The following is a 10,674-nucleotide window of genomic DNA, read 5'->3' on the forward strand; positions in this document are numbered from 1 at the left end:
TCTCTGTCCAGTCTCTGTCCAGTCTCTGTCCAGCGTCTGTCCAGCGTCTGTCCAGCCTCTGTCCAGTCTCTGTCCAGCGTCTGTCCAGCGTCTGTCCAGCCTCTGTCCAGTCTCTGTCCAGCGTCTGTCCAGTCTCTGTCCAGCCTCTGTCCAGTCTCTGTCCAGCGTCTGTCCAGTCTCTGTCCAGTCTCTGTCCAGTCTCTGTCCAGCGTCTGTCCAGTCTCTGTCCAGCCTCTGTCCAGTCTCTGTCCAGCATCTGTCCAGTCTCTGTCCAGCGTCTGTCCAGCCTCTGTCCAGTCTCTGTCCAGCGTCTGTCCAGTCTCTGTCCAGTCTCTGTCCAGCCTCTGTCCAGTCTCTGTCCAGCGTCTGTCCAGTCTCTGTCCAGTCTCTGTCCAGCGTCTGTCCAGTCTCTGTCCAGCCTCTGTCCAGCCTCTGTCCAGCCTCTGTCCAGCCTCTGTCCAGTCTCTGTCCAGTCTCTGTCCAGCCTCTGTCCAGCGTCTGTCAGGCTGATTGTGGAGAGAAACGCTGAGCCGCTCTGGATCCACTGTGGTTCTGCTGAGCCGCTCTGGATCCACTGTGGTTCTGCTGAGCTGCTCTGGATCCACTGTGGTTCTGCTGAGCTTCTCTGGATCCACTGTGGTTCTGTTGAGCCGCTCTGGATCCACTGTGGTTCTGTTGAGCCGCTCTGGATCCACTGTGGTTCTGCTGAGCTTCTCTGGATCCACTGTGGTTCTGCTGAGCTGCTCTGGATCCACTGTGGTTCTGTTGAGCCGCTCTGGATCCACTGTGGTTCTGCTGAGCTTCTCTGGATCCACTGTGGTTCTGCTGAGCTTCTCTGGATCCACTGTGGTTCTGTTGAATTGCTTTGGATCCACTGTGGTTCTGCTGAGGCTCTCTGGATCCACTGTGGTTCTGTTGAGGCTCTCTGGATCCACTGTGGTTCTGTTGAGGCTCTCTGGATCCACTGTGGTTCTGTTGAGGCTCTCTGGATCCACTGTGGTTCTGTTGAGGCTCTCTGGATCCACTGTGGTTCTGTTGAGGCTCTCTGGATCCACTGTGGTTCTGCTGAGGCTCTCTGGATCCACTGTGGTTCTGTTGAGGCTCTCTGGATCCACTGTGGTTCTGTTGAGGCTCTCTGGATCCACTGTGGTTCTGTTGAGGCTCTCTGGATCCACTGTGGTTCTGTTGAGGCTCTCTGGATCCACTGTGGTTCTGTTGAGGCTCTCTGGATCCCGACGTTTACAGACATTTCCACACAAACACACTGAAAAAAACCAGAAACAGAATCTGTGGAAGTGAGAGGCTGGATAGGAACAAGTTAAAATAAAACATAATAAAATATGTTTAAAAAATTCAGAAGCTGAGAGCAGGTTTCTATTTCAGAGAAAACATCCGACCTCTTACTTTATTCTGTTTGTTTTGTCTGATGGGAAAATCTGGATTGTATTTTCTAAATACATTTTATTTCAAATAAAACTTTTGACCCATTTTGTGACGGACTGAGATTTTCTGTTAGTCTGTAAATAATAACCATAAACAGAGAAACTAATTTTCTGTTTAAATGAATCGTATGAACAAAAACATGATTAAAACAGAAGAGCAGAAACTGCAGGATCTCCTTCAGGTGGTTGATGTTCATTTAAAATAACTTTAGATGTGAAAAAGTGTAAATAAAGTGAATTATATCTGAACAACCTCCAGCTGGAAACAGAAACAAACTGAAGACGCTGAGATCCTGAGGAGGTTTGACCCAAAGACATTAGAGAGTTTATTCTGGTTCCTCTAACTCGTATGAAACGGATCAGCCCAAAAGAGGTTCTGGTCAGTTCTGGTCGGTTCTGGTCGGTGGTTCTGGTCCGTTCTGGTCGGTGGTTCTGGTCCGTTCTGGTCAGTGGTTCTGGTCAGTGGTTCTGGTCGGTTCTGGTCCGTTCTGGTCGGTGGTTCTGGTCCGTTCTGGTCAGTGGTTCTGGTCAGTGGTTCTGGTCGGTTCTGGTCGGGTCTGGTCCGTGGTCTTACCTGCAGTCGTCTCCTCCGGTGCTGACCACATGCTGGTCGTCGTGGGAGAACCGGATGTTGGTGACGTGAGGCGAGTGTCCGAGGAAACGCTTGTGTTTGGCCTGAAGTCAGAACAGAACCAGAACCGGGCCAAAATCAAGAAGACAGAGAGAAACGTTTACAAGTTTTATAGAAATTTATTTCTTTCCTTGGAATCTGTCAGCAGGAAAGGATGGAAATAAGTTTCAGTGTAAAAATCCTTGAGATGTTTCATTCATAACGACCTGCATTGATAATGTTTCTGTTTGGGATCAGTTCTTATCATTCCATGCATCACAAACCAGCTAATTCTGTTCCTCCACTGTTATTAACATCAGTGCTGCTGCAGGAAGCCGAGTCTGAATTCAGTCTGATTCAAACAATGAATTCACTTCCTCATCAGTTTAGCTGAATTTTACTAAATAAGTTTAGAAAATATTCAACTGTAAGGTTGAATTCTTGGAAACTGAAGAGAAGTTTTCTGTGTTTATTCTGAACTCCTCATTATTTTAAACTTTATCAGGCAGGAACTAACAGACAGTACCTGGGTAATTTTGATGCAAATGACCTTTGACCTGGGCAGTTATCTATAGATATTCATATCAGATCTACTTTCTTCATATTTTTGGTGTGAAAACGTCGATATAAACATCTGGAAATGTTTCACTTTTATTTATTTAACCTCGATTTAATCAGAAAGTTTCCAGTGAGTTTTAAAAATCTTTTTAAGGGAAACCTGATGATGATGACGATGACGATGATGATGATGATGATGATGATGATGATGATGATGATGATGATGATGATGATCATCTAAACAGAAACTCACAAACTTGTCGCTGCAGGGGAAGTCGAACAGTCGGACCAATCCCAGGTCGTCTCCGCTGACCACGTTCAGGCCGGCGTGGGAAACGCACGCACAGATCACATCGGCTCTGTCTGCGCTTCGAGGCCAGATCCCCAGAACTTCATCTCCCAGAATGCTGTTGGAGAGACGCAGCTCAGAGCGGCGGCAGCTACCGGCGGATCGGGTCGGGTCAAAGGTTACCTGGTCCACGTCGCCCAGGTGATTCTGTCCACGGCGCTCTGGTCACTCAGCAGCTTCCCTGAAGGAACCTCAAACACCAGCCGGCGGTACGCTCCGGTGGACACCTGAAGGCACCGCAGAGCGTCAGGACGGACCGGGACGAGCAGAACCGCTGGACCGGACCGGGATGAGCGGAACCGCTGGACCGGGTCCAGAGACCAGAACCGCTGGACACCGCTGGACCGGGTCCAGGGATCAGAACCGCTGGAGCGGATTCAGAGACCAGAACCGCTGGACCGGGTCCAGGGAGCAGAACCGCTGGACACCGCTGGACCGGGTCCAGGGATCAGAACCGCTGGACACCGCTGGACCGGGTCCAGGGATCAGAACCGCTGGACACCGCTGGACCGGGTCCAGGGAGCAGAACCGCTGGACACCGCTGGACCGGGTCCAGAGATCAGAACCGCTGGACACCGCTGGACCGGGTCCAGGGATCAGAACCGCTGGACCGGGTCCAGGGACCAGAACCGCTGGACCGGGTCCAGGGAGCAGAACCGCTGGACACCGCTGGACCGGGTCCAGAGATCAGAACCGCTGGACACCGCTGGACCGGGTCCAGGGATCAGAACCGCTGGACCGGGTCCAGGGACCAGAACCGCTGGACCGGGTCCAGAGATCAGAACCGCTGGACACCGCTGGACCGGGTCCAGGGATCAGAACCGCTGGACCGGGTCCAGGGACCAGAACCGCTGGACCGGGTCCAGGGATCAGAACCCCTGGACCGGGTCCAGGGACCAGAACCGCTGGACCGGGTCCAGAGACCAGAACCCCTGGACCGGGTCCAGGGACCAGAACCGCTGGACCGGGTCCAGAGACCAGAACCCCTGGACCGGGTCCAGGGACCAGAACCGCTGGACCGGGTCCAGGGACCAGAACCGCTGGACCGAGTCCAGGGACCAGAACCGCTGGAGCGGGTCCAGAGACCAGAACCCCTGGACCGGGTCCAGAGACCAGAACCGCTGGACCGGGTCCAGGGACCAGAACCGCTGGACCGGGTCCAGGGACCAGCACCGCTGGAGCGGTTCCAGAGATCAGAACCGCTGGACCGGGTCCAGGGACCAGCACCGCTGGAGCGGGTCCAGAGACCAGAACCGCTGGAGCGGGTCCAGAGACCAGAACCGCTGGACCGGGTCCAGAGACCAGAACCGCTGGACCGGGTCCAGAGATCAGAACCGCTGGACCGGGTCCAGGGACCAGAACCGCTGGAGCGGGTCCAGAGACCAGAACCGCTGGAGTGGGTCCAGAGACCAGAACCGCTGGAACGGGTCCAGGGAGCAGAACCGCTGGACCGGGTCCAGGGACCAGAACCGCTGGACCGGGTCCAGAGACCAGAACCGCTGGACCGGGTCCAGGGACCAGAACCGCTGGACCGGGTCCAGAGACCAGAACCGCTGGACCGGGTCCAGGGAGCAGAACCGCTGGAGCGGGTCCAGAGACCAGAACCGCTGGACCGGGTCCAGAGACCAGAACCGCTGGACCGGGTCCAGGGAGCAGAACCGCTGGAGCGGGTCCAGGGACCAGAACCGCTGGACCGGGTCAAGGGAGCAGAACCGCTGGACCGGGTCAAGGGAGCAGAACCGCTGGACCGGGTCCAGGGACCAGAACCGCTGGACCGGGTCCAGAGACCAGAACCGCTGGACCGGGTCCAGGGAGCAGAACCGCTGGACCGGGTCCAGGAACCAGAACCGCTGGAGCGGGTCCAGAGACCAGAACCGCTGGAGCAGAACGCGACGAGCAGAACCGCTGGACCGGGTCCAGGAACCAGAACCGCTGGAGCGGGTCCAGAGACCAGAACCGCTGGAGCGGACCGCGACGAGCAGAACCGCTGGACCGGGTCCAGAGACCAGAACCGCTGGACCGGGTCCAGGGAGCAGAACCGCTGGACCGGGTCCAGGGACCAGAACCGCTGGACCGGGTCCAGGGAGCAGAACCGCTGGACCGGGTCCAGGGACCAGAACCGCTGGACCGGGTCCAGGGACCAGAACCGCTGTACCGGGTCAAGGGAGCAGAACCGCTGGACCGGATCCAGAGATCAGAACCGCTGGACCGGGTCCAGGGACCAGAACCGCTGGACCGGGTCCAGGGACCAGAACCGCTGGAGCGGACCGCGACGAGCAGAACCGCTGGACCGGGTCCAGGGAGCAGAACCGCTGGACCGGGTCCAGGAACCAGAACCACTGGACCGGGTCCAGGGACCAGAACCGCTGGAGCGGGTCCAGGGACCAGAACCGCTGGACCGGGTCCAGGGACCAGAACCGCTGGACCAGGTCCAGGGAGCAGAACCTGACAGGGCCCAGCAGGTCTCTGCAGAGGTTCTTACTGCTCAGCCGTTTGGTGAGTTTGGATCAAACCCGACCCGTCTGCAGGGTTCTGCTGGTACCTGGATGTAGCCGCTGTCCGCTGAGAAGTCCAGCTGCAGGATGAAAGCAGGAATGTCGCTGCAGTATCCCAGCCGGGTCAGAACCGGCCCACCACTCATGTCGTAAACGTCCACCGTGTTCTCCACCGACCCGACGGCCAGCAGGCGGCGGTCCGGGCTGAAGCTGGAACCAGAACACAGGCCTGAAGTTAGAACAGAACCAGAACCGGGTTCTTCTCCCGGACCTCAAGAACCAGGAAACATTTGGGCTCCGAGGCGTCTAGCTTCACCTGAACCATTAAAACTCAGTCAGACCCGACTGGACCTGACTGGTTCTGACTGGACCTAACTGGTTCTGACTGGACTGACTGACCTGACTGGACCTGACTGGACCTGACTGGTTCTAACTGGTTCTGACTGGACTGACTGACCTGACTGGTCCTGACTGGACCTGACTGGTTCTAACTGGTTCTGACTGGACTGACTGACCTGACTGGACCTGACTGGACCTGACTGGTTCTGACTGGTCCTGACTGGTCCGACTGACCTGACTGGACCTGACTGGACCTGACTGGTTCTGACTGGTCCTGACTGGACCTGACTGGTTCTAACTGGTTCTGACTGGTCCTAACTGGACCTGACTGGTCCTGACTGGTCCTGACTGGTTCTGACTGGTTCTGACTGGACCTAACTGGTTCTGACTGGACTGACTGACCTGACTGGACCTGACTGGTTCTGACTGGTTCTGACTGGTCCTAACTGGACCTGACTGGACCTGACTGGACCTGACTGGTCCTGACTGGTTCTGACTGGTCCTAACTGGACCTGACTGGACCTGACTGGTCCTGACTGGTCCTGACTGGACCTAACTGGACCTGACTGGTCCTGACTGGACCTGACTGGTTCTGACTGGTTCTGACTGGACCTAACTGGTTCTGACTGGACTGACTGACCTGACTGGACCTGACTGGTTCTGACTGGTTCTGACTGGTCCTAACTGGACCTGACTGGACCTGACTGGACCTGACTGGTCCTGACTGGTTCTGACTGGTTCTGACTGGTCCTAACTGGACCTGACTGGACCTAACTGGTCCTGACTGGTCCTAACTGGACCTGACTGGACCTGACTGGACCTGACTGGACCTGACTGGTCCTGACTGGTCCTGACTGGACCTAACTGGACCTGACTGGTCCTGACTGGACCTGACTGGTTCTGACTGGTTCTGACTGGTCCTAACTGGACCTGACTGGACCTGACTGGACCTGACTGGTCCTGACTGGTTCTGACTGGTTCTGACTGGTCCTAACTGGACCTGACTGGTCCTGACTGGTCCTGACTGGTTCTGACCGGACCTCGTACCGGATGTCCTGCAGGCCGGCGCTGCGGTCCCGTTTCTTGGTCCAGATCTTCAGGGAGTTGGCGAGGAGGAGGAGGAACTCTCCGTTCTTCATCCCGACGGCCAGCATCTCTCCATCGGAGCTGAAGCTCACGCAGCGAGCGGCGTGGCCGACACACACCTTGTTCAGGAGTTTCTGACAACAGATCTGGACGTCAGCCACATGCTGGACTGTCGTTTCGTTATGGAGCTACAGAATGATCCATGTTTTATAAACTGTATTTTAGAGGCATAAATCGACTTCATAAGCTCCGATAAGCTCAGGGATGCAGACCGGATGTACGGCTTCATCATGGCAGTGCGTCACCTTGTCGCTCAGGTCCCACAGCCTGATGGTGGCGTCGTCGCTGGCGGTGACGCAGAGCTCTTTGACCGGGTGGGCAGCCAGACCCCAGATGCCTCCGCGGCCGTGGCTGTCCAGCAGCAGGTTGGACGCCGCGTTCTTCTCCCCGACCTCCAGGATCTCCCCGTCCTTCGTTCCCACCAGGATCTTCCCCTGAGGAAGAGGAGCTGGTGAGGAAGCAGCAGGAGGAAGAGGATGGAGGATGGAGGGGAACGTGAGTCGGACCTTTCCTCTGCAGACGGATCGGACGCACTCCACCTGCTGACCCGTCTCCAGCTGGAAGGCCCGGCAGCGCTTCATCTCCTGGTCCCACAGCTTCACGGCTCCGCCCTCTTTGGTCCTGATGGACGAATCCAGAGCAACGATTCAGATACAGACAACAACTGAAACATCCACCAGGTGAAGGTTTTACACTCTTCTCCTTCCACAGGGATGAAAACAGGAGTTTTCAGGATAACAGAATCATGTTTCATTCACAAAGAACCTGAAAAGACCTGATCCTGATGGACTAAATGTGTCTTTAAAGGGACAGTACCACGTAGTTTCCAAAAACATAGTGCAATTTTATGACACAATCATGTGTCATGCTATATGTGTCAAATGTGACTTAAAAGAAATGTGACTACACAATATAGCAGTTTGAAATTGGGCCTCTGTCTCTTTAAGAAGCTCCTGCTCTCTGAAGTTCCGCCTCCAGGAAGTCGTCCCAACATGGCTCCTCCATTAACCCTTTAATGTTTTCACCAGCAGCTCCTATAATGAGATCAGCAGCTGTTTGCTAATTGCTGCTGGCTAGTCTGAAGGAGCTGGGGAAGCGGTAGCTTGGAAACTGCAGCTGTGAGGTGGAGCTGTGTCCTCGGAGGCGGGGCTAGGTCCACCCAGGCGTTTTGCAGCTGAATGGTTGCCATGGAGATTCAAGGATTGGGGAAAAACTTTATAATATTATGTAACACTCAAAAAGGCTGAATTTATATTATACTGCCCATTTAAGCTCTTTAGTTCTCAGCAGAACCTTTTAAACAAACTTTAGTTCTAAAGCAGGCCCGTTTGGGTCCCGGTTCCTCTCTCGTGAGGCTAAAGCAGTAGCGTATGGAGCTTCACTCACGGCCGCTCCTTCCCTCCGGTGACGATGAGTCCGTCTCGCAGCGTGGTGTACATGGTGAACACCGGCCCCGTGTGGGCCTTCGCCACCAGCCTCAGCAGGAAGTGATGTCGCCACACGTACACGTCGCCGTTGATGGCGCCGGTAAACGTCAGGTTGTTCTGGGAATAAACCCTGAGGTCAGTCTGTTTACCTGCTGCTCAGGTGGGTTAATAATGAGCTGATCTAAGGTTTCTGAATCACAGCCACCTGCAGAGACACCAGGAAAACCTGGACCGGATTTAAGAACAGCAGAGAACTCACAGCACCGAAGGCCACACAGAGCATGGTCTGCATCCGGCCATCCTCCACCGACCCCACCACTCCTTTCTTATACATCAGCGCGCCGCCAGCCAGAGTCCAGAACTTCACATGTTTGATTCCCACAGAAACAAACTGGGAGTCCGAGTCCGGCCGGAACTCCACCACGAAGATCCGGTCCGGATGTCCGGCTTTACTGCAAACCCGGGATCCTGAAAGAGAAACGGGTTCTGGTTTTACTGACGGGTAACTCAGAGACGGTGCGACAGAATGACATATGAGGAAACACAGGAATAAATATCACACAACTTGATATTTTTAAACATGGATTTGATACTTTAACCTGTCAGATTTACAGATTCTCTTATTTTTCACTATTATTTTAACAAATTAACATCAGTGGTTAAACATCCAAAACTAAAAATTCAGTTTTAGTTTTGATGTTTTTGTTCTAATTTTAGTTAAATGTTTATTAACTTGATCTAAGCAAACAGATTTTTTCTTTTTTTTTTTACAGAATTTATAAATATAAATAACACGATGGGTTTTTCTGTTGAAACATAGAGAGAAAACAGTTTATTAAAAATAAAAATGAAGAGAATTAAAATGTGTAACATGAATATATTTAGTCATATTTCTACATTTCTTTTTATACATTTATTGTTTTTAGAAATTATCATTTAATTCTGTAGGTATAATTTTAAATTAATGTTAAATTAATCTAAAATTAATTTAACATTTTTATTAGTAAACATGTTTGCTGAGTTTTTACAAAGAAAATATTTAAAAAGTGAAGCTGATCCAGATGAGCCTTCGTTTCTCCCAGTGTGTTACTGGTTTTCCTCCCTGTTTACTGGTGATGAACTGGTCCAGACCTTCCTGCCAGCGCCACACGGTGATGGTGTGTTCAGGTTCGACTCCGACAGACAGCAGCAGCTTCCCGGTGGCGCTGAAGTTCACGTATCCGACTCCTTTGGCGTGGCTGGAGCGCAGGACGGACAGCGTCTGTTTGCTCATGGCGTCCCAGACGTGGATGGACGGATTCGTACCTGCATGCGGGAACACACACAGGAAGTGATGTCACACATAAACAAGGTCAGCAGGTCAAACAGCAGCAGCAAAGATTCAGAGCAAACCAAGCAGGATGAGAATGAGAGCAGCCGACAAACATCCTGAAACCAGAACCAAAACCAGCAGAACACAGAGTCCAAATCCTTCAAACATGATGAAAGTTCGTTCATCTTCTAAAAATACAAACAGTTAATGTTAAATTAAGATTAAATGATGGAATATTCCCAGTCAGAGTTCAGATTATAATCCCTCAGCAGGTCTCCTCTGGACTTCAGGCTGTTTGCTGAGATGAGTCGGCGGCAGGTTGGTGAATAATTTACCTGGGATTTCACCGACGTCACCTGACGAGTTGTGATGCGATGAGGCAAATAAGGCCAGCAAAAAACACATAAACAAATAAACAAATAAAAACAATAAAAACATGCTGAGTTGATTTAAGACTAGAAACATGAAACGGAAAGAACGCTTCAGTTTGCAGTTTCCAATCCTGCTGCTCTTCCTGTCCAACATTTTCACTGATCCAGTTTCCTAGACGACGACACAAAACGATCAGCAGTTACAGATCCATGTTCTTCCTCTGGATCTGAAACCATTTCTGACTGCCAGCCGTTTCACTTTTCTAATTACCAATAGGAGGTTTTTAGAAAACAATAAGTTTAGTTTTTGTTTTCCAGCTGAGCCGAGTGGCACTGAGGAGCGTTCACAAAAACTATTTACAATTTAAAGCAGTGTTGATAAATTGATAAATGTTGATAAATGCTGTAACGGCATCTGTCGCAGTAACACTGATAAAATAAAGTTATTAGTGTGGCTTTCATAATGTGTCTGATGTTCACTGCTGGTTTAACTTTCTGATCACAACTCACACCAGCTTCCTGTGCAGGTCCTTCACCAAACAGGGATCATTTACTAATAACTACAGAATCTAACCTTGTGGTTTCAGCAGGAATATAAAGTTGTCTCTAATTTAAATCTAAATAG

The 10,674-nt window shown here is 52.2% G+C and overlaps 1 protein-coding gene across 1 annotated transcript in view; it reads right to left on the reverse strand.

Annotated features, from left to right (window-relative positions):
* Nucleotides 1-868: 868 nt before the first annotated feature.
* The window catches only part of LOC106916288 (echinoderm microtubule-associated protein-like 6), a 32,297-nt gene continuing 22,491 nt past the window's right edge, over nucleotides 869-10,674 (reverse strand). The window contains exons 24-34 of the mRNA XM_088012841.1: nucleotides 9,498-9,671; nucleotides 8,626-8,834; nucleotides 8,326-8,483; nucleotides 7,446-7,560; nucleotides 7,185-7,373; nucleotides 6,841-7,013; nucleotides 5,502-5,664; nucleotides 3,083-3,186; nucleotides 2,864-3,017; nucleotides 2,017-2,117; nucleotides 869-1,264 (exon numbers count right to left, since the gene is read on the reverse strand). Of these exons, the coding sequence (XP_087868967.1) occupies nucleotides 1,240-1,264; nucleotides 2,017-2,117; nucleotides 2,864-3,017; nucleotides 3,083-3,186; nucleotides 5,502-5,664; nucleotides 6,841-7,013; nucleotides 7,185-7,373; nucleotides 7,446-7,560; nucleotides 8,326-8,483; nucleotides 8,626-8,834; nucleotides 9,498-9,671 (1,565 nt within the window). The 3' untranslated portion in view covers nucleotides 869-1,239. The remainder of the gene's footprint in view (nucleotides 1,265-2,016; nucleotides 2,118-2,863; nucleotides 3,018-3,082; nucleotides 3,187-5,501; nucleotides 5,665-6,840; nucleotides 7,014-7,184; nucleotides 7,374-7,445; nucleotides 7,561-8,325; nucleotides 8,484-8,625; nucleotides 8,835-9,497; nucleotides 9,672-10,674) is intronic.

This window comes from Poecilia mexicana, unplaced genomic scaffold (assembly GCF_051168715.1).
Source record: "Poecilia mexicana isolate PSO_F unplaced genomic scaffold, ASM5116871v1 scaffold_15, whole genome shotgun sequence".
Taxonomy (NCBI): Eukaryota; Metazoa; Chordata; class Actinopteri; order Cyprinodontiformes; family Poeciliidae; genus Poecilia; species Poecilia mexicana.